Raw genomic sequence first — 23,941 nt, 5'->3', positions numbered from 1 at the left:
GCTTTTGTAACACAAAGGGTTAACAAATGATTTGTTTAGAAACCGAAAGCCTGGCTCCTCACCCCAACTCTGCTCGCACAGCTCGCCCCTCGCCGTCATTAAGGGACGAGCCCGGGCTCTGGGAGCAGCACCTATTCCGAATTAATGAGGCATTAACGAAGGCCGACGTTCACCAGTGAACAGCCCCGGAGCAAGGGATCAAACCGAAGCAAAAAGAGCATTTCGGCGGGGTAATTCTTATTTAAAAGCACGCCGTCCAACACACCAGTGGCTGCGCTGCCAGATTACCGATGTGACACTAGGTGGTTACGTCTCCACATTTATTCCACACAATTGATCCGAAATCCAAGCGCTGCGCGCGTTTCAAGTGCTTCGCGTTATTATATTTTTAAGAAAAAAACCCACAAAACATAAAAGCAGCTTCTGCCTTTGCAGCCAAACATTTGTCACCTGAAAAAATAGAGATTTTTTTCGCCTCACTCACACACGGAGTCAGCCCAAGCTTTCAAGCGCTGACCCCCAAACCCTTCCGATTAAAGCAACAGATCTAAGAGCGTTCACTTACCTGATGAGCATGAGATAAGAAAAACAGCGAACGCCAACTTAGTAGCAGCTCCCATTTTCCAACGCTGTTAAAACATTTAAGTGACTTTTAAGTATCCAGTTTCCTGGGTCCTGCAAGTTGGAATTAAAATAAAAAATAAAAAAAAAATCTCCCTTCTTGCTGAACCGTTATAAAGCAATTTATAGCAACATCTCTGCAGCAGGTAGTGTTCAGAAAACACTAAAAATCAGGTTTGTTTAGACTCTGGCGACCTCCCCGCGGCTCCTTCTAGAGAGAATCCGGGTCGAGGGAGGGATAAATATATTTGGAACCGTGTTTCAAAACACACGTGTCATTTGGCTTCTGTACAAACGGTGGCAAAATTCAATTCAGGAAAGTAATGCTACGAATCCACTTTAAAAAAAAAACAAAACAAAAGAAGAAAACAAGTCAAGAATTAAGCTGCTGGACACGTCGAAGTCTCTGAGTCTCCAGGTGTTTTCCACATCAAGCGCCGTGCAGGATCATCCCTCGTGGATGTCGGGGGGTCGGGCCGGGCTGAGTCCACACGGTGTTTTCGTCCTGCCTCTCCCTCCTCCTCACACACCTTGTAGTGTTCGGGAGAAAAGCAGCTCCATTCCAGTTCCAAACCTCGGGGGCGAAGGGAGGAAAGTTCTGTCAGTTCCTCGACGAGAAAATTAATAATAATAATAATTTAAAAAAAAATTACCTTAAAAACCAGCCACACGTGGGTTTTTCTTTAATAACGCCGAGGGATTTCGCGCAGCCCAGTCGAGGAAAAGGTGGAGAAAAAAAAAAACCAACAGTTTGGTACCAAAGCAACCTTCGGGAAGGGGCAAAGCTCTAGTCCTTGGCCAGGCAGCGAGAGCAGCGCATCCCCCCCGGGTTCCGCCGTCCTTCTCCAGCACTCCCGAATCCCGGCAAGATTTCCAATCCTTCTAGGAGATTTCCATCCCCTCCCCCCCCCGCGAAGAGGCTATATTTGGTTTTTAAACGCACGGGAGCGATCGGGGAGGGGGGGTAGGAAAAAAAAAATAAAATTAAAAAAAATGCAGTATCCAGGCGCTGGGGGAGGAGGAGGAGGGTGGTGGATTCTTTGTGGCAAATCCTTGCTGGAGCGCCGAGCTTCCTTCCAGGAGAGCTGGGCTTCTTTGGAAGGGAGGAGGCGAGCGGGGCTGTGCCTCACACAGGATGGATGGATCCGGGATTCACGGGGCCGGGATGGATCCAGGATTCACGGGGCCGGGATGGATCCACGTTCCTCACGGCTCCGGGATGGATCCGGGCTCCTCAAGGGTCCGGGCTGGATCCAAGATTCACGGCTCCCGGATGGATCCGCGCTCCTCACGGGCACATCTCCTCGCTGCTCAACACGGACCCTCCGCCAAGCCCACCCCTCCGAGCTCGATCCGGCTGTCGCCTGGGGATTTTTTTTCCTCCTCTTTTTCCTTTTCCTGCGCGGAGCGCGGAGCAGCAGGACACGGCAGGGGCGGGGAGGCAGCGCCTTCCCCCCGCGCCTCCCACACGGCGGAGCGGGGCGCGCTGCCCTGCTCGCCCTCTCCCCTAACTCTGAGCCCGGCTCAGCTCCCCGGTCTCCCGGGCGGCGGAGGCAGCGCGGCTCAGCCCAACTTTGTCCCTCCAGCAGTGCAGCTTCGGGGCGGAAAGGCCGAGCCGGGGGGTTCTCTCCGGGCGGCGCCGGCCGTGCCTAGAGCCCGCCGAGCGCGGCTGGCAGCGCGGAACAGCCGTGGGTGCCCCGCTGCCGCTGCTCCGCCGTGGTAATCTCATATCTACCCATTCACCCGGGTGGCGTGCGGAGAACCGGCCCAAGATGGCGGCGCCCGGGCGATTGTTTTTGTTTCCTCTCCGCCTCCCCCTCCTTCCCCGCGGCCGCGGCGGCCGCCGCCGATTGACAGCGGCCTCGCCCAATCGCGGCGCGGCGTTCCGCGCTTAGCCCCGCCCGCCCCCGCTCGCTCCGCCTATGGGCGGCGGGGCGGGGCCGGCGTGAGGGAGCGCGCCCCGCCCCTCGCCGGCCCCGCGCGCGCCGCCTCACGGGCGCGCTCCCGCCCGCCCCGCCCGCCCCTCAGGGCGCGGCCCCCCGAGCGCCCTCGCCCCGCTCCGCCCCGACCCCCGCCCTGCCGGGGCTTCGCCTCCTGCCGGGTGCCGGGGGGCTCTCCGGTGCCCCCGTGAGCGGGGGATGGAGGCAAAAACGCCGCCGGCAGCGACGCGGTGCGACCTGGCTGGGAGGCGGTCACAGCGCTGGGGGTGCTGCCGGTGCGGGCTAATGGTGTCCTGGTGCTGCGCCTCACCCACGCCCCAGCCTGCAAATGGCCCTGGAAATGCCCCGCAGGTGGGCCTGGTGGGAGCCGCGGCTGTGGGCACGTTCCTCAGGGGCGCTGGTGGTGCCACAGTGTGGAAACAGAGTCACGGAATGGGTTGGAAGGGACAGGAAAGATCATCTCGTTCCAATCTCTATGCCATGGGCAGGGACACCTTCCACCAGCCCAGGTTGCTCCAAGCCCCGTCCAACCTGGCCTGGGACACTCCCATGGATCCAGGGGTAGCCACAGCTTCTCTGGGCAACCTGGGCCAGGGCCTGCCCACCCTCCCAGCCAGCAATTCCTTCCCAATCTCCCATCTCTCCCTGCCCCCTGGCAGTGGGAAGCCATTCCCTGTGTCCTGTCCCCCCATCCCTTGTCCCAAGGCCCTCTCCATCTGCCTGGCAGTCTCCGCTCCCCAGACACTGGAAGACACCTGGAATGTGTGTTATGGCACTGTCACACCACGATCCCACATTAAAAGGAGGTTTTTCTTCCCCGCCGTGTCACGTGCAGGTCATTAATTAATTAATTGCCCTGTGCTGGCCCCCCTGAAGGACAGGGTGCTCCCCTGGCACTGGCATCTTTCTCAGCCTCCCCCCAGATCACAACAAACTCCTGTTTCCTATCATTGTTTGTCCCTTGGCAGTTCCCAGGATTTATTTGGGCTGAGAGAGCCTTCGGATGTTCCCAAGACAAGCACAGCACTGCGCTGTGTGACAGAGGAGGGCAGAACAAATGGATTTGATCTCCAGCAGACATAAAGCGGCTGGATTTGGGATAGAGGAAGGACAGGAGCAGGATGGGTGTGCGATTCCCGGTGTTCTCACCTTCTGGGGAACACGCAAATCGTTTGTCAATACTTTGTATCCCTCCACACACAACACTTCGCACTAAACCATCCCCCCTGAGGACGGTGGGTCTGTGCCTTCCTGAGCCTGGTGTCGCTCCCTACACTCCTTTTAAATGGATGTCATAAGCATGACTTGCCTCTGGATAAAAGGGAAGACGTGGCCCTTAGATCCAGAGATCCATGTGGGAAAGCACAAGGGCCTGCGATTGCACAAGCAACAAGCACCAAAGTTCTCTGAGAATTAGGCATGCTGTTCACTGACCCCAGACAGGCAGTGAGTGATTCCAGATTCCTTCTCAAGCTGCCTGATGGCATATCCTAAGTTGTTTTGGATGTGAATGCTAGACTGGAAGGAATATTCCATGTATTTCCCATATGTGAACACACAGCTGAGTCAAGGCAGGCTAACATTGCCAGGCTGGGCTAATCCACAGCTCAGAGTTCAGGAACCAGACCTGGAGATCCACCAGGATTCAGACACCATGAGAGGCATTCACATCACTCTGTTCACATTGAGGTGTCTACTTGAGGTCTTAATCAGGCCATCCTTGTCATGTCCCAACACTTCCCAGCACTGAATTCATCCAGTGGCCTGTATTTTATTTTATTTTTTTTTTTATGGTTTGAAACATCCCCAGCACAAAACAAGATGTCAGGGCTTGTGCACATCCAGAAGCATCAAGACATGTGGCAACACCTTTTATGTGCCATTCTTTATCCAAGTGTTTCAGAGTGATTTACAAGCGTTAATTAATGTTAAGTGTTACAACACTCCTGCTTAATCTGGAGTTTTTAATATTCTTCAATAGCAGAATATTTAAACGTGACCTGTTCTGCAGGTTGTGTTTTCACATGGCTCAGCTGCTTCAAAACGCTGGTCATGTTGCCACATGAGCAGGAAATTATAGCTAAAAATATTGCTATTGTATGTGTGTGTGTGAATATATATATATGTATTTATGTATGTATATATTTATATATATATGTACTTCCCACTGTAGGTATTTGGCTTAGGGTTTGTTGGGGTTTTTTTAACCTACAGAACGTAAATTCTGGTCCACACTCCTATTTTACCAATTATTTCTGATAAAAATAGAACAAATATGTCGCCTATATAACCCCATTTGCATGGATGTCACAGCAAGGAGGTGCCTCTTACTCAAGTAGCTTCTTATCCTTGGGCAGGGGTGGTTTGTTTTTTTGCTGGCAGGATTCCTTTGGCAGAGCAAATCCCTCTGGCCACCCAGGAAATATCCCAAACCCAGGAACAGCGTGGGGTTGGTCTTGCCAATCACCTGTTTATCAGGACCCCAGGGATCACAAATGAGGTTTAATTCTCCCTTTTCCTCCCCAGTTTTGAGGGTGATCACCTGCATTAGGCATTTGCTCCCATTTAATTACAATTTATTTATTTATTTATTTTAAAAAAGGGGAGGTTTGGTGTAAATATTGTAGAGACCTCAGGAGAAACTGCCAAGCGTTTTTATGAGGTGCTTGAAGCAAAATGCTCCCAGGGCTTTGGGCAAGGCTGTTGTTTCATTGCTCGTAAAAGGATGAGTTTCATCCCAAGTAGACACATTAAATGTCAGCACAGTTGCTGCCTGCTCTTTATTTTTAAATGTCTTTCTCATGTCAATTTTGGGGGGTGTTTCCCTTTTTCACCTTTTGGCTCTCCATTTCTATTTTCCTTTTGCCTTAAAACTCCCGATTTTTTCCTTTTTCTTTTTTTTTTCTTTTATTTTTTTCCCCTTTCCCCTCCTCTTCCCAGATCAATCTGTCTCTGCATTCTTAATGAATCACTTGCTGTGACATACGAGCACTGAAGACACAGTGTCAGGGACTGGAGCATCTGTGGAGAGCAGGAGGAGCAGCAGAGAGATGGAATGGATGTGATCTGAGCTCCACTCTTCTGCTCATGTGGGATGGTGCTTTGCCTAGAGGCAGCACAAATATAACTTTCCTTTTCAGGGAATAATGAGGAGAATTAAAACCCAGCAATGTCTCATTTTTTTATTTTCTCTCCTCAGAGCAGGGCTAGGAGTTGAGGATTTGAGGATCTCAGCTGTCCCCACAATCAACATCCCAAAACAGCAAGAAAGGTAAGAAACTTTCATGCAGGACTCACTCACAGCACCTACAAAAGCGTTTTTAAGTGGGGTTTGTCACATCAGGAGTAGAACCCTTGGCATTATCTCCTTAATCTTCCCCTCGTGGTATAAATAATTCTCCCTTTGAAACTCTGAGAGGAGAGAGGAGCAGGTTCAGGCACTCTCCTTACATAACCAAACCAAAAAGGACCAAAGTGGCGAGGAATTCACCTCTCTCCTCAGCCAGCCAACTTGACTTTCCACTGGGAAGAAGTGCAGGTACTGGAGGACAGCCTAAATTAAAAAAAAAAAAAAAAAAAAAACTAAAATTAAAAACAACTACCTTAAAGTACTTTTAGTTTCATAGACATGACTTATGTGGAACTCATGATATTCCAAAAGAGTTCTAATACAAATTTTCCAGTTTTAGTGCAGTGGACAGATAATAAAATCCTCACAAATTATCCATTATTTTGCACTTTTTTACTCTGTCCCAAAACTATTGAGATACTTTTCAGTTATATGGATAGCCCAGCTTTAAAACATGAGGAAATGTGAAATTAATTCCCCTTTGGAATGCTGATGAACTGAAACCCAAATGCCTGCTGAACTCAGGACCCTGTTTGGATCCAGGTATATTTGGAGCCTCATTTCACTCATGTGAGCAGGACTAAAAATTACAGATGGAGAGCATTTCCCTCTCTCATGTTCTGTAAAGCTGCTCACGGGGTGAGTTCGTGTGTGTGACAAATTCCCCTTCAGTGGAAAAAGCTGGAGCTCATAGACCCTCAATACCACAAAGGGTTTTCCTCCCTCAGGCTTTAAAACCAACACAGAAACACAAAATTCTGAGTACAAAATTTTAAACAGAAGATTTTAAACACAGAATTTCAAATACAAAATTTTAAATACAAATTTTTAAACACAAAATTTTAATTACAAGGTTTTAAATACAAAATTTTAAATACAAATTTTTAAACATGAAATTTTAAATGCAATCCCCACCAAGAAATTGTCTCTACAAGCCACATTTGTACCCCGTGATTAGTTTTCCTTTTTGACCTGCTCTCCAGACATTTATTTCTTTTTTTCCCTTAAAATCCCCGAGCAGGGGATTCCAAACTGCCAAACCCATTTTCCTGGAGGAGGGAGCGGTGTTTCCTTCCAGGATTGGCAGTGTCTTGTCACAAAGGATCATCCAGCTGGAGCTCCCTGTTGCTTTCAGACACCACTTTGTTGTGCCACAGGTTTTTGCTGCTGTGGCATTTATCATGTGTGATTTGGTCTGGATTTCCCAGGAAAATCACATTTTCTGGGTGTTTTCCCCTCAGTCCTCACTCAGACTGTAAATTCCTTTATTTTGTTTTATTCTTGAAGTGCCACAAAGAGTCCGAGATGAATTCCCAAAGCTCCTGTGTTATGAAAAGGTTCCTCAGGTCTGTGTGGAGATTTTCCTTCTCAGAATATGTTATAAATTATATATTCATTTATAAACTAACACTGTGTTCACCACAGAGCGAAAAAGTGCTACAACATTGACATGTTTTTAACATTATTTCTGATGAATCCTTAAAATACAAGTGACAAGTGGGGGTTTTTTTTTGCTACAGTGTCCTGACAATGATACTAAATTTCAAAGACTGTATCTTGTGCTCTTACTTTGAAACATTTTATACACACACGTATGTATTTGTTGACAAAGATTTATATATTTTAGATGAACAATTTGCAGTTAAATAGTCTTAAGAAATAAGAGAGCAAAGCAGCCTGAGGGGTGAGATTGGCTGATATTTAGAGTATTTGACTGTGTGCTCCTTAGAATTATCGTGTCAATATGACTTTTTTGAAACAATTAAAATACTGGAATAGGTGTAACTGCTGATGATGCCACTTAAAATATCCTGGAATCTTTCTGTGAGGACTGGGAGGGTGGGATCAGGAGGGTGGGCTGATTTTCCAGGCTGTGACTTCAGGCTTTAATCCCAGATTGTGCCTATGGATTCTATTTATTACTATGTTATTTATATATATTATTTTCAGCCAGGTTGCAGGTAGCTGAATTTCCACTGGCCAGTTTTTCAGGAAATAGAGGAAAACTGCGGATTGGAGAATTTTCTAGCAGAATTGTCCCACTGTAGTCATTTAAAGCCTCAGCCAGGATAACATTCCTGGCAATATTGTTTGGTTCACTCACAGGGTGCTGGGGAAGCCAAATTAAGGCCAGGTTTTGGTTCAACAGATAATAATAAAGTTTCCAGCATTATGGTTGAAGGATGAGAATGGGAGGTGGCTCCTGGAAGGCTCAGGTGGATTGGAGGGCACTGAGCCTCCAGTTACTGGGTTGTGCTGGAATGGCAAGAAATCGAGGCTCTGAAATGCAAACAACTGATTTCATGGCAACTGGGAGTCAAGGGTTTATCAAATAATCCCAAATAATGTGTCAAATAATCCCAAAGAACCCCAGATCTGAACGTTGGTCATTTGGAATTGCAGAAGGGAAGTGTGCAGATCCATGGTAATGAACAAGCTGCTAATAATGTAACAGTTTATTGTGACTGGGGAATGTAGAATTAACCCTTACAAATTTTTATGGGAAAGGAGAAATCATCCTGCTTCTAGAGGGAACAGAACATCTCAGGCTCCTGCTCTCACAGAGTAAAAAAGTGCAAAATAATGGATAATTTGTAGGGATTTTATTATCTATCTGCTGCACTAAAACTGGTAATTTGTATTAAAAATCTTTTGGAATATTATGAGTTCCAGGTCACTGAGTAGCCAAATCCCTCTCCAGCTTCCACCATTTTGGGGTAGATCACCTACAAATTAATTTATAATAATTACAACGCAGACATGGAACAGACAACAGCTTAACATCTGAGATGGCAAAATTCCTTTTACTCCCTATAATGAGAAGGGTTTTTTTCAGTTCAGGCTGTTTTAAAATAGACAGAATTAATTTTATTTTATTTTTATTTTTCCATTTAACCAGAAAATTTTCTACATAGCATCAAACTTCCTAGATTTTTTTTTTTTGCCTTGAAAATTTTTTTTTCCCAGAGAAACATATCCTTTATTTCACCATTATCAGTTTTATTTTTCCTCGAAGTCCATGAGAGTTTTTCACTTCCATTGAGGTGCTTCTTGAAAATTATGGACAACTCAGTGATCGTGTGTCCCAGAGCCCGGCAGGATCCACAGGGAGGGAAAAGAAACTCTCACCCCTTGGGCAGCCCCTGGAAGGGGAAGGTGGGTGCCAGCGTGTCTGGCACTTCCATATCAAGGTGGATTAAGAGCATTAAGGAAGCTTAATCAGCTCCCAGGAGAGAGATTCCCATGGGTTTCAAGGCTTATCCCACTGCAGCAGTTGTTTGGCTGCCATTTGGGTTGAAAGATCAGGGGTTTTTCTCCATGTTTTACATTTTTTTTTGGTTAAAAGCTCCAAGTTTGATGCTCAGGACGTGCTGAGGGGTTCAGGTTTGGGAAAGCTCAGCCCACACTCCTTGCCCAGGTTCAATGGGCATTGCCATGGAAGCTCTCAGGCTCTGCCCAAGGCCAGGGAAAAAGGCAAAAAGGGCAGGGTTTTTCTGGTTTGATTCAACTAATAGTCCAAATCTAGCTCAGGTTTCCAGGTTTTATTGTCATTAAAATATCAGGAATTCCCTGAGTGTGTGTGCTTTGTGCCACAGGAGGGAAGGACAACGAGGGGCTGGATGTTTCATCCACATTAACGAGCGTGGAAGAATCCTGAAGATTCACTGTCAAATACTTAGCTTCAAAAGATGGAAAGAAACTTTTTTTAAAAAACCATTTTTCAAACTGTTTAACTATTATTTTAAAACCACAGCATTTGTTATCTTTTAAACCTCTCAGCTGGTTCCCATCCGAGAAAAACTTGGTGGGTTGAGAGACTGAAAGGTTTAGAAGTGGCTTTGTGAAGAGCAGGGAGGCTGCAGAGGTTGGAGGGGGCTCAGCTGGTGGCTGGGGAGGTGGGGGCAGTGCCCTGGCTGTGCCATCAGCCCCCGCACCCTGAAGGTGTGCCAAGCACATCTCTCACATCCTCATCAATCCCCCCATGCCCCAAGTGGCTGAGGAATCCCATTTTTGTCCTTGCTGCTGGAACACACGTTTACCTCACAACCCCCGTGTTTTTCGAGCTGTTGCTGCAGTTCCTCAGCTCTCCTCTGCCAGGCCCCTCTGCAGAGCACATGGCCGGGCCATTTCTGTGCTCCAACTATTCCTGTGTTCAGGAATGGCATGTGTGGATTATTGGCAGTGCTGGGCTGGAGCAGATCTTTGGTTACAGCCCTGCTGCACTTCCACAAACACTTTAATCCAGCATAAGCCAGAGATGCTGCCCTGCCCTGCACAAATGTTCCTGCAGCTGCACATTTAACTGCTGGGGGGAACTGCTTGGGGTTCAAACTAGCCCAGAGAGCAACCCAAACCAAAACATGAGCTTTAAATTCCCTTCTGAGCTCTCCTCCTTCCCAGCCTCACCAGTATTTATGCCGGCTTAAAGCTCAGCACCTTCCTGGGGGTTTAAGACCACAACAAGTGTGTGGAGGAAACCAGGAGCCGCTTTTTGGGTGTTCAGGGGCTGGTTTAAAGGGCTTGTGGAACTGCAGTTTAAACTGTGGCTCCTTGCTAAGCAGCCAGATATTCCAAAAGAGGATTAATGGCCATAATTTGAAGCCCTGACTCCCAAGGCACACCTTGGATAGGGCCCAGGGTGTGGGCTTGGGCTAATTTTGTCTCTCTCACCTGCCTGCCTTTAACCATTTTGCTCTGAATAACCTCAGGTTGTATCTTCTGTGACCCAAACTGAGCAAAACACATTTCCATACCCACTGAAATATTTCTCTCTCCTCTCCCAGCAGAATATTTGCTGTATTAGGTGGTTCCACTCAGTATTTGTGCAACAAAACAACGGGAGGAAAATACAGGACCTGGGTGAATTGTGCTTGGCAGTGTTACAATCTGACACTCTGGAGTTGCTCATTCCTTTCCACCAAAGCTTTTCTATAATAATCTATGAGTTTCATAAGTGGTTTATCTTTGGATTATAGAGAACTGCCGAGTTTCACTCCTCCCAAATTACATTTATTGTGTTGTTGGGCATCAGAATAAAGTTATGGATCGTGGTTAGTTGCATCAACTCCTTCTGTTAGATTTACAGGCCTTACATGGTACTGTGTTGCTTGGAATTGTGGAGACAATTTCAGCTACTTTGATAAAACTAAACCCCTTTTTTAAGACAAATTCCTCATAATTTAAGTAATCTTGTAGTACAGTGCAAACACTACTTAATGGTGGGTTCCCCCCACACACCTTTCCTGCCAAATTTAGTGCATCATGCACAGGAGTTCTTGATTTAAGTCCCAATCACTTCCAGCTGTGCCCTCTCTTCGGGGTTCCTGCCAGGTGACCAGAATGAACCGGTTTTTTTCCAGGGAATTGGCAGTTTGTGGGTGTGGGCAGGAGAAGGTGCCTCACCCTCCTGATTGGGGGCTTTGTGTGATTTCCTAACAGCTCCCACCTGCTCAGAGCTGGAGACCTTACTCTGAGTTGCTTCCAGTGCCTGCAGAGCCTCTGCCAAACCACCAGTTCCTTCAGCTGGTATTGAAGAATTGAGGAATTAATTGAGGAATTAATTGAAGAATTAACTCCTGCACCCTGCACAGCAGAATTCAGGTATGTGGTTTGCCTTGTGTCATTTAGGAGACGTGGAAAAGATCAAGGACTAATTAAAGAGGTTGGCTGCCAGTTCTGTTTAAACTGTGAGTTTTCTCCTCAACAGTAACTAGGACACTGTGTTACAAAAATAATCTCCCAAAATTCCGTGGTGGAATGTTAGGAAGCTCTTAAGGTGTGCCCCAGGTTATTGCTGTTTGTGTGTCAGTCACTGGTTTATTTCTAATTTCACTCCAGCTTTGAGGAGCCAAACTCATTCTGAGGTTTTCTTGAATATTCTGTGTGGAAGATCAACAGCAGTGGAAAGATTTTGGTCTTAAAGAACCTCAGGATCATTTAGGTTGGGGAAGTTCTTGAAATCATCAGGTCCAACCATCCCCCAGCACTGCCCAGGGCACCACTGCCCCTGTCCCCAAATGCCACATCCACAGGGCTTTGAAATCCCTCCAGGGATGGGGATCCACCACTGCCCTGAAAATACTGGAAAGAAAGTTTTCTTGGGCTCTTGGTCTTTCCAATCCATTCCAAGAGTTCTGGCTTTGCTTTATTTGCAAAGTTTGCAACCCAATAGTTGCTTTTTGGTTATAAAAGTCAAGCAAGGCATAGATGAATTTTCAAGTGCAAGCTCTTAAAATTAAATAAATAAAAAAAACCCCAAACCAAACAAAAAACCACAACAAACACAAAAAAGCAAGCAAGCAACCAAACAACTTAAAAAAAAAAATGAAAAAATAGGAAAAGAAAAATGAAGGGTTTATCTAGAATGGTCTGGAAGGCTGCTGCTGAAAAAGCAGTTCAGCAGACTTTGAGATGATACAGATTATTATTTCAATTTTTTATTTCTTAGCCCTTTGGATCTTTGTCTGGACTCTCCTCCATCTTTATAGCATTCATTACTGTCCTTAAAAGTGGGATCTTTAAATAAGAGAAGAGTAAAACCACTGACTGTCCCAGCTAAATACTTAAATCACAATTTACACTGAAGCTCCCTGATCTGAATCCATTCCAAAAATCCCCTTAAATTCCAGAAGAGAGTATTTCCCACTGAAATAGCTGAGTGCACAGGGCTGAAAGGTCCCTGGTTCTCTGAAGGGAGGAGTGAGATGGGACAGAACTTGTTAGTCTGGACCTGCCAGCCCAGATCCCGAGTGTGGAAGCACAACCTCCTCCACGGGGGTGCTCCTTTGACCAGCAGCAAAACTGAAGGGAAAACTTGAAATCTGGATTGAAATTCAGATTTTGGGTGGTCTGTTGGTTTTTTTGTGTGTGGTTTTTTTTGGTATTTCTATTTAAAGGAAACGTCTTAAAACCCAAAATTTAAATCCAGAATAATTTCAGTTCTCTTCCAGTGTAGAAATGTTCAGTAGGATGGAAAATTCAACGAGCTGCAGTTTAGAATCCCTTTAAAGCACAAGGAATGATTCTTATCTTTAAAGTAAAGGCAGAGCATTTTTACTTTAATTCGTGGAGTTGTGTGAAACAAACCCTGGCTGCTTAAACTATTTCACGCTGTAGTTCTTAATTATCAGAAATTACCCTTCTAATGAGAAGTTCCTACAACCTGAGAGGCACTGGATGCTTACAAAACAGCAGGCTGCTAAAAACCATGCACCTCTTTCACAGGGCAGAGGTCAGGCTGGGATTCAAGTGCTGCTTGGAAGCCACACGTGAAATGAAATGCTAATACTGGGGTGTTTTTAGAAAATTCTAGATGTCCCAGTGATGTAACAGGTGGTCTGTCACAGGGATTGCTCTCTGATGTGTTGGGATCTGGAGCTCCAGAGTTCCACACCCTTTTTTTTTCTATTTTTTGCACCCTGAGCTTTCCTGTGTCTGTCAGTCACCACCCACCTCCCTGGCTGTTGATCTGCTTTGCTTCCCCGAAGGATCCTTTCTTGTGGTGTTCCCAGAGCTGGCATTTTATCCCTGGAATTTAATATCTCCCGACGATACCAACCCTGCTGCTTGGGAAAGGCAGAGTTTTTCCACGGGAGCTTTGGCAGGGGAGGTGCTGGAGCTGCTCTTAGCACTTTAATTAATGCTGGGTTATGTATGCACAAATTTTTTGCCTGATATATGGAATGAAAAAAGTGTGCACACTCTCCCTGGGTGCTGCACGTTGTTGTGGCTGTGAACTCTGTACGTTTGTAATGTGAAATTCGCCGTAGTTAATGTGTTGAAAAGTAACAAGTTACTTAAGTTAGTTAAATGTCTCTTTCTGGAGGGGAAAAAAAAAAAAATTACCATAATGGTTACTTTTACTAAAATGCAATTACTGTCATTGGAACAATCAATCACGTTTTCTGGTGGAAGGAACTCTTGCCTAGTTTTGAGTGCATTAAAATGTGAGATTTCTCTGCTCTGTGCTCAGAGGGAGCTGCACAGGCAATAAACTCCTGGGGAGAATCCACTGCAGCTTCTGCTCAGATGGTCGTCTCCCAGACTATTCCAAAACAAACTTCTGCAGTGAAATGGAGCCCAGTGGCTCGTAAAACACCAACCAGAGCATTATAAAGTCTGAAAGGCTTTCAAAAATATTTGACAGAGGTTTTGCTGCAGCTGAGCTTGATTAAGCCCCGAGCAACAAGTTCCCATCTGCATTTACCACTTAAATTCTCAGAGGGGAGAAATAATTGTGGTTCCAAAGCTCAAGGTGTCCTGTGAGTCCCTGAATTATTTTTTCAGCGAGTATTGACAATTGCCATGTGGAAATACAACCTGAGCTGTCCACCCATCACTTGAGGCACGATTAAGAATCTCTGATTTCAGTGGTGGTAGATAGGGGAATTAGTGCTGTAAGTGTGTTTTTTAATATTCATTTCAGTGCATGCTTCCCAAGCTCTCCTCAGTACAAGAGAGAAATAATCTGTGATTTAAGCCACGGGATTTTCTTGTAAGTTCATTAGGGTGTTGCATTTTGTGCATTAAAATATATGCTTTGGTTTTAGAATTTATTCCTTTATATGAAGAAGTGTTCTGGCTGGTGTTGTGTGGGACTTTGGAGAGATCACTCACCAAATAACACCCTTCTACAGAACTGACCTTTTACTGGCAATGCTTTACTTCCCATCTCACCATTCTGGGTCTCGTGATAACGTGAAATACCCTCGAATTTGATAATTTAGCCCCACTGAGAGACTTATCACTAGATTAGGACACATTGTACATCCCCTTGTTTATCAAAATCTCCCTGCTAATGAACGACTATCTCCTTATCACCCTTCTATTAAAACATCTTCAGGTTAATATATCTTTTTTTGGAGTGATTACCTATTAATAACCTCGCGCTGTTAGGATTACCCTGCGCCGCTCCCCCCTCGCAGCACCTTCCTGGGACGGATAATTCCTGCACTGATAGAATCTCAGGAGTGAGAATATTGTCCTGCTGGTGGAAACGGAGGTTAACCCAAAGGGTGCTCTAATTAGAATTCCAAGGCCTGGAATTGGCACGGGGTTGATTTCCTTGGCTCGGGGCCTAATCTCGTTACGTTGTTTTGAACGATGAAGAGAGTGGGTTTAGAGATCTCCAGCGGAGCAAATGGGATGAGAGGGAGTTCTAAAGAGCTTAAAGAATCACAAAAGTGTAACAACTCCTCCCGAGCAAACCAGGTGATAAAACCTTTCTTTTAGTGGTCGTTTGGACGCTTCAGAACTGGGCCTGAACAGGGGGCGCTCCTGAAAAACAATTCCAGTTTTTGGGGGTGTCAGACAGATAGAGCCCAAGTCCTGTAGGGTTTGTGTTACTACATGTACTGCTACAACAATATATAGGTATAAACCATTAATAATATGCTACATTTTTATTTTTTAAAGTGCTTTTAGACTTGAAATACTAAAAAAAAAAATCACTTAATTCCAGGAAATATATGTACCATAATATTATTCAGCCCCTATGGCTCTTTCAGGTAGATTTTTAGAGCATTAATTTCCAGGAGTTCTAAGGGGTTCGTGTCAAGCTTTGATTTTGGTTGACTGATGGCACAGGGAATTCAGACATTTTAGCCTTCTCTTCGGTTGTTTGTTTTGTTTCTTTGACAAAATTCTGCTGCCCCTGATATGGAATAAAATAATGTCTATAAAATAAAACAGAGGGAAAGAAAAGTTAGCAAAGGCCTTTATGAAATCTAGTCCAGGACTTCTTTGATTAGCAGAAATTTGGGTCTTGTGAGTTATCCAGTCTCTGCATAACGTGTAAACCCTTAATAATATGTTACATTTTTATTTTTAAAAGTGTAACAGTGCTTGAAATACTGAAGAATCACTTCATTTTAATATATGTAACATTCATATTATGCACCCTCTATTGCTCTTCTTATTAAGACTGTTTATAACAATAATTTCCATGAGTTCTAAGACGTTTGTGTGAAAATTAATTGATATGTTTGACTGGTGGCACAGGGAACTCAGACATTTTAGTCTTTTTTTGTTTCATTTTCTTTTATGATAAAATTTTACTGCCCTGATATACAATAAATTAATATCTATAAAATAAAAAAGAGGGAAAGAAATTATAACAAAGGCTTTTATGAGATCAAGTTCAGGTCTTCTAACAACAGAAATTCTGGGGTTTGTGAGCTACCAGTTTCTACCTAATGTACTATTCTGTGTTCAGGTATGTAAAACGTGGAAGCCCATCAACATTTTAAAATACTTTTTACAGTATTATAATGTATTTTTTTCCTTTAGGTCACATGTGATTCATTTTATATACAAATAGACACACCCATTACACACAATACAATACACACAAAGCAATCATTTCATAAAAAATTTCCCACTTTTGCTTTAAAACAACCTTCAAAAGTATCCACATTAATGGCTTAATTTCAGTTCCACTCTCAATAATGCTCCAGATTAGAAACCAGCTGGAAAGCACAGACTTTCTACAGGGAGAATTTTGGGTGGAAAAAGGATATGAAATGTTTGAATTAATTCTCTTTGTATCTTCAGGAGTCTGGGTGAGATTTGTTATTCAAGCCCTTGACTTTTCATCCTGGAGGTCTCTTTAAGTGGGTTCAATATGTTGGTAAACATCTTCTTCCTTTTTTTTTTTTTTTTTTTTTAATTTTCTTATAATTCCCTTGGATCTTCTGACAAAATATCCAATTTAATGCTGAGATTCTGGGGCTCTTTACAGTTGCTAAAATTTGACTTGCAACCAAACCAGATCATCTTCTGCTTTCTAACCTTGCACATTTCACCTGCTGGTTCTTTGCCTCTCATTGGAACAATCGACATTTCCTGGTGGGTGGGTTTCCATCCCACCAAACAAACCCCTGTCCCCCAGTGGGGATGTGTCTCTCGGGGAATTCCCTGCGGATTTGGATCAAATCCATCGGGGGAAGACGTGTGGAAGGAGGGAAACTGGGTCAGCTGAGATGCTCACTGAGGCTGCTCGGGAGGGCCTGGGAAAGGAGGAGCCTGATTTCACACCTGATCGCTTCACACTGGGAAAAAATACCTGGAATTTTGTGGCTGTGCTTGGAGATGCGATGGGAACGGCCCAGGAGCTGAGGAGAACAGACTGAGCTCCTAAAATCCTCAGCTTTGAAACAGTGGAATAAACCACTTTGCTTTCTACTGTTTGGTGAAGATAACAGCAGAGCCTAGTGCAGGTTATTTTCCAAGTGACTAACTTTGGCAACCAGGAGCTGCTTTCTGCCGAAATTCCTGGTTTTTTCACTTCAGCAGAGTCCTGCCTTGGTGATGCTCCCGTTCTCCAAGGAGGAGCCAGCCTGGAGTGTGTGTTCCTGCTGTGTGGGCAGCGTGTCCAGACCCTTTCCTCTACCAAAACACCCCCCTTTTCCCCTGCCTGCCTTTATACCTTTTCCTCCTGTCACTCCTCCAGTTTATTTTAAACTTTAATTTATACGGAGCTTCTGCTTTCTCTATCAATATCACATCATTATTCTTACCTGATTCTCTTGATAATTTGTTTGCACTGGAATTCTTGGCAGTGAACTAAGAATTTCATTGTCTACCTACTCTCTTTTCTCTTGGAGAGTATAATAGAGTGGGAGGGAGAAGCCTCATGGTAATATTTTTATATTTGAAATGTAGCCACACTTTATGTGCTCCTACACATCGTGCTACTTATAGCTAATGAAACAAGTCTCATCTTGTGGTCTAGAGCTTCTCTCATTTTGGACTATTTTGGGCTAATTCTCCCCGTTTCAGCTCGCTCTCATTAATGCTGCTTCTCTTCTCCGTGGGATGGTTTAGGAAGGGACAATTATCCCTGCCTGGCGAGCACAGTCAATAATCCTCACCCTAAAAATGAGGTAGAGCAAGTGCAGTTAATGGGATGGTGCCTCAGCCGTGCCCATTTCCCCCTGGATTGTGGTGGAGGAGGATGGATCCTTTAGGAACACAGAGTACTTCCTCTTCTCCACCCCGCAGTTTCTGGGACGTGGTGACACAGAACTCGGTGTTTTCCTCCTCTCCCGTCCGAGGCTCTCGGGACCTCAGAGTTCCCACAGTCCTTTCCTGTGACAAATCCAGCAGTGCAACTGTTCTAATTCAAAGCCAATTTGGTGAGCTGAGGAAAAGAAAATCCCACATCTGCTGGGCAATTACTGATTTAATATTATATAATGCTGTTTTTTGTTATGTATCTTTATCAAGTGAACAAAGCATACACAGCAGGTAAATAGAATTCAGTTTAAAAATAGGTTACCATTGGCAGATTATTTTTACCATTGGCTGATTATTTTTAACCCCTGTTTCTTTTCTCTAAGAGAAAAAGATACCTTTACAAGGCACACAGTTTATGACAAAGCAGAGCTTTCCTAGTGGCACATCATCCCTCTGCACATCCATCATCTCCCGTGCCTGGGAGATTGTTTGTTCTGCTGTGAACGTTCTGGTTTGAACTAAGTTTACTACACACTTCTCCTCTCCCAGAAACTATTTTGCAGCCTATTTTTAGGTTGCTTGGATTTCAAAGTAAACTGGGAGTGCTTTGATAAGGTTTGAGGACTGCGCCTCACCTGAATTCAAAAGGCACAGCGAGGAGGAACCTGATGTGCTCTCCTCCCTCTCAGCCAGATTTGACAGTTGGCACCTGATGGAAGAGAGAAAAGTCAGAGGAGTCACCCAGAGAGTGAAAAACCCACTCATTGCAGACCAAATTAAATATACATGGGGGAAAAGAAAAAAATCAGTTCTTTTATTCAGCTTTGTTATTTCCAACTGTGCTTTTGGCTTAAAATGGGTTAATGGAACTGTAGGGGAAAACCATATTTCAGAAAAAAGGAGATATTCTGAAATAGGTACTGCTGGTATACAAAAGTACACAGTTTGATTTTCTTTTTCTTTTCTTTTTTTTTTTTCTTTGGGCCACATCTTAATACTCATAATCTTTTAGGGGCATCAAAACATTTTTAATGGGTTTGATGGTTTAAGATTTTGAAATGGATTTAAGTTGGTTCATTTGAGTCCCACTTCACAACTGCCAGTGACTAAACTTTTAAAAAACATTTTAGGATCAAATATAGATATTTTTCAGGGGAATATTTCTGGTGGAAGGTTTCCCAGTGCAGATGGTGTTGGAGAAGATGCTGTTCCTCCCCAACTTGAGTCTCTCTGTTTGTTGTCAATAAACAATTCTGGGAACAAACTGCACGGGAGATGCAATTTCCTTTTTATGTGCCATGGAACTCTCAAATGTCAGCAAACTTAGCACTAATTTCCTTCTTTCTTTCTTTCTTTCCTTTTTTCTTCTCTAGTTTATTTTTCCATAATAAACGCTTGTATCAGTTTCATTATCATAAATAAATCTTGATTTCCAGTAGTGTGGGTGCCAATCTGGAATAAATCCCTGTGTGCATTTTCAAAATTTAGGAATTCAGTTTAGGAATTCAAACTGTTTGTTTGGGGTTTTTGGGGTCTTTCAAGCCTTTTCAGACCTTTTGTGAAACACAGCCTGCAAGTTTTCAGTGTCTCATGTCAGAGTCATCCTGATACCATTAGTTAATGTTATTTATTAAATTGAAAAATTAGTTAACTGGAAAAAAAAAAATTAGTTCATTTGCTCGGTTTCTGAGCAAAACACGTTAAGCACTGAGCCGAGGCAGCATTTTGGGTGTTTGTGACGCTGGTTGTCAAATCAATTAATGCAGTTTCCAGTTTCCCTGCCTGGCCCCGCTGGTCCCTCCAGAGGTATCACTGTCCCCGCAGCCAGGAGCTGGTGAATCCATTCGTTCTGCTGCTTCCTGGGGCACAGCTGTTCCAGCTCGCTGCTTTTTCGCCTGTCTGAGATCTCCTTAGGCCCGAGGGGGCTGATTTACTGCCCCACGTGCTCCCCGTGGAATTTCTGCAGCGACAACCTCACACCTCTCAGACTTTACCTGTGTTTGGCTGCTGCCTTTCTCTAATTTACAGACCGTCTCACGCCCTCTCCCTGTGGCAGAACCTTTTAATAACCTTTTATGACATAAAGCCTTTTTGCAACCGTCAGACTTTTCCGTGAGAGCCCTTTGGACCCGCCCGTCAGGTGAGGGAGTGCCGACAGTCACTTGTGGCTCCTTTTCCCCCGTGTTTATCAAAGAGGCAACTTTTAACCGGCGCCTTTAACCCCGACCGTGACCCGCTTTTGAGCTGTAACTACGATCTTAAGCTCGGACTGGCAAAACTTCGGCTTGTTTAAACCAGCGCCGTGATCTTGCAAAGATTAGAGGGTAACTTGAGAAGCGATCAAAATGATGGAGCAACTGCTCCGTGAGGAGAGATCGAATTCTTGGGGATTTTTCCGCTCTGCAGTGAGAACTCTCAATGCAGACTTGCGGAGGGGGGGCTGTGAATTCATGAGTAGTGTGGGAAGGGTGCACAGGACATCGTTTTTCGTGCTTTCCTCATCCCCGAGAAGCGGGCAGTGCACAAACACCAAAGGTTCTTAAACCGCGGGGGAACGAGGGGCTGGAATGCCGCGGGAGATCGCGGAGGCCGAGAGAGCATCAATAGGTTTTTAAATCGCCATCAGTGGCTATTGAAGCGAAACAAAAACCCTGCGAGCAAACACACACACAAAGCCACCGCTCGGGGCACGGACTCCTGCTCGGGAAGGGCTGATTGCAGCAGGTGTTACAGGCCCCGGTGGCATCCAGAGCCAGGAGAATGTGTTGATGAACATTATTCACCCCCAATCAGGGATTTTTTTGTCAGGATCACGTTCTCTTCGTGGCTTCTCTTTGCTGGCATCACTAGAACCATTAAAAAAATTTGAATTTTGTTGATACTGAAAAAAAAAAAAAAATCCACCCTGCTCTTCAGCTCGGGGGTTTTTGTCCTTATTTCAAGCCGTTCTTTGCCAAGGAAAATGACTCCAGAGCACGAATATCATGGGTGCACTGCAGAACTCATCCCACTGCTCCCTTCCTTTGCAGTCCCACCTCGCCCTGGGATGGGGAGTGTCGTACCAGGCCCTCACACTTCCAATTTTCCTGTTTCCTTTCCGATTTCACTTCCCTACCCGCGGCTCCAAGCCTGGAGAAAACCCCCTTGATGGAATTCACCAACAGGTTGGGGCAGTGAAATCCACACTTCCAGGGGACTGCCCCAGCAGTGCTGCCAAAAATAACAGAGGGAACAGGTGGGAGTGGAGCTGGGGGCGAAGCCAAGGGCTCCACAGCCATCCTTTGTCTCCTGGTGAGGCTTCTCAACTTTTTGTGATATTCAAAAGTGATCGAGGCCTTGTGCCTCGAGCAATCCTATAAATCAGGTTGGAAATCCCGCTTTTGGGCTGAGTTTTTGATATGGATGGGCAAATTCTGTCCTTTTATTTTTTTGTTTTTGTTTTTTTTTTTTTTTTTTTTTTTTTTTTTTTTGGTTTTTTTTTAATGAGGAATTTAAAATCAATCCCTGAAATCAATAATTGCTGGATACAGGCTGCAAATAGTTAAATAAGAAAATGTCTTTGGATTGTTGAGAGTTAGCATATTATGAATTATTATTTAATAATAGAAATACTTTGAATTACTGGATGAGGGGTTGAAAATAGAATATGAAGTCATGAGATTTCCTCTGTAAGAAAATCGAAGTCCACAGCGTCATTCTTGTGTTTCTGAGGCAGTTTCTTTCAAAGTAAGTTTTTTTCCAAAGGTAACAAGAGACAGGATAGGAGGAAACGGCCTCAGGTCGTGGCAGGGGAGGTTTAGATCAGATATTGGGAATAATTTCTTCATGGAAGGGGTTGTAAAGCATTGGGAGGGGCTGCCCAGGGCAGTGGTGGAGTCACCACGCCTGGATGTGACCCTTGGAGAGGTGGGTTGTGATGACCGTGCTGGTGGTGCTGGCTGATGATCCTAAACGTCTTTTCCAACCTTGATTCTACATCAGAGCCCACCTGAGTGGGTGTCAGGGTGGGATTCACCCGGCCAGAGCCAGGGAGATGCAGTGAGGAAGGTGTGAGCTCCCTTTCCTGGCTCCAGTCCAGCTCAAACACATTCCCAGCAGAGGTGCCAATTAAACACTTCCCAGTTCTTGTCATAAAATGCAGCTGCAGAATGCACCACTGTGGTGAAAAACTGGGGCTGGGGAGATGTTTAAGTGCCACACCTGTGGGTGTGTGGGGGAAACTACTAACACAGCTGCTTTTTTTGCAGTTTTTACACTCTTGCAGGGGTTCCGTTCAGTGATTCCCAGGGCAGGTGGGCGTGGAAGCTCTGGGAAATGAGGCTCCTGGCTGAGTGCTGGCACCTCTTGCCATGCCACGTGGCCCCTGCTGCAGCCCAGGATGGCCCTGCAGACAGCAGAGCCACCCCCCTGCATAGCTGCAGCCAAAATAGCCCCAATATTCTCTTTACTGCCACTACAGTAGCTCTTAAAATGAGTGCTGAGCTCATAGGAGCGTTTTGGGGTTTGGTTCAGTTTCCTATTTCTTGGGGGCTCTTTTTTAAGCCCCGCTGTCCTCACTGGTGCCTTCCTGGTGCTGAGTGTGCCCAGGACGGGCTGTCTGTGCTCCTGGGGCACTGGGATAACCCCAGACTGCACTTTGAGCTTTAGGGGGGATCCAAAGGGGTTTGCTCACATTCCTGGGGACAATCCAGCTCTGGGGGGGTGAATGAAGAGTGGCACAAAGCACTTCTTAATCAACCATCAACCAAGAGCTAATAAAGCCAGAACACTTTGTTTCCCTTCTAATTCCATACAGAGATCCTGGGGGCCGGTTCATTTATTTTTCACCAGCTCAGGACCCAAAAGGTTGAGCCTCAAGTAGGGGCAGATTGGCAGAGATTTATTTACACTTAGTGGTGGTAAACACCACGCTCAGTAGCATGTTCATAGCCAGATAGTATGTTTTTATTTGCTGTTACAAATCAACCTGTACACTGAAGATTTCTAATCCCATGTCCTGATAAGATCTAAAGTGCTCCATCTTTGCCTGTCAGGGATTTTGGGCCATGTGAGGGGCATTGTGCTGTGTTTTCACCAATGTGAGGGTTCCAGCTGAATTCTCGTGCCCTTGAAATGCAAAAATTCCTGTGTGTCATGAGATTTTTTCTCTTTAAAAGAAAAAAAAAAAATATATACATCACACTGTTCCTATGCCAGATATTCCTTTGGAAAGCTATTCTTGCTCCCACCCCCAATAGTAACAAGAAAATCCTGCACTGGGAGTTATTTTTAAGAGGCTGGAAATAGCACCCACATTATTTCAAGCCACTGGTGGATGAAATGTTTGTAAGAAAAGAACAACCGCTTGTTTTGTTGTTTTCTCACTTCTGTTTGTTCTCAAAGTTTAGGGAAGTGCCATGTGAACCAAAATTGCCGTTCCAGATATTTTGCAAGCACCAGACATTCTCACACAGCAAAAAAAAAAAAGATGTTTGTGTATGGAAATGAGAGTTACACTTATTTTTCCCTTCTACACTGTGATTAAACACAACACAAAGCTCTGCATCCTTGATTTCCCACACACTGTGTTCTGTCTGCTTGAACAGCTCCCAGAAAACCTGCAGGCTCAACCCCCAAAAGGATCATCTTTTCCCCCTTTTATTAAGAGCAAGGAAATGAGGATGATAAAACTCGAGGGGAGCCGTGAAAACACACACTTATTTTGAGTTTATCCATTAACTTTTACAGGTGTATAAAATATAATTTCATATATACATATATAAATATATTTCATTTAAAAAAGGGGGGTTTTTTGGGGGAAGTCAGAATGTGGGGATTGTGCCCCAGCCATTAAATAAGTGAGGCTGAGTTTTCAGCTGTAACACCATTTCCCCTGATTTACAGCTGCAATGGCAGTGCACGAGTTAACCGTGCCACTTGTAGGGGTTTATTTTATTCCAGCAACACAATTTATTTATTCCCTCCTCAGACACCTTAGCTGGATATGAATAATTAACAAAAGTCAGTATTGTCTAGTATTTTATTTAGGCAGAGCTCGAATTTAACTAAATCCTCAGTATATTTCCACTGTTACAGG

General features: G+C 44.7%; 1 protein-coding gene across 2 annotated transcripts in view; it reads right to left on the bottom strand.

Annotated features, from left to right (window-relative positions):
- Window positions 1-2,416, bottom strand: part of ACVR2A (activin A receptor type 2A) — a 42,695-nt gene extending 40,279 nt beyond the window's left edge. Inside the window, exons 1-2 of one of the 2 annotated variants that reach the window (XM_050339682.1) lie at window positions 1,275-2,415; window positions 566-1,195 (exon numbers count right to left, since the gene is read on the bottom strand). In XM_050339682.1, coding sequence (XP_050195639.1) covers window positions 566-620 — 55 coding nt within the window. In that variant the 5' untranslated portion in view covers window positions 621-1,195; window positions 1,275-2,415. Of the gene's footprint in view, window positions 1-565 lie in introns of both variants that reach the window. The other variant, XM_050339683.1, reaches the window with a different exon arrangement.
- Between the last annotated feature and the right edge of the window lie 21,525 nt (window positions 2,417-23,941).

Source organism: Myiozetetes cayanensis, unplaced genomic scaffold (genome assembly GCF_022539395.1).
Source record: "Myiozetetes cayanensis isolate MyiCay16 unplaced genomic scaffold, myiCay2020 scf9, whole genome shotgun sequence".
Taxonomy (NCBI): domain Eukaryota; kingdom Metazoa; phylum Chordata; class Aves; order Passeriformes; family Tyrannidae; genus Myiozetetes; species Myiozetetes cayanensis.
The sequence above is the reverse complement of the archived record's forward strand: the minus strand, read 5'-3'. Positions and strand labels throughout refer to the sequence as shown.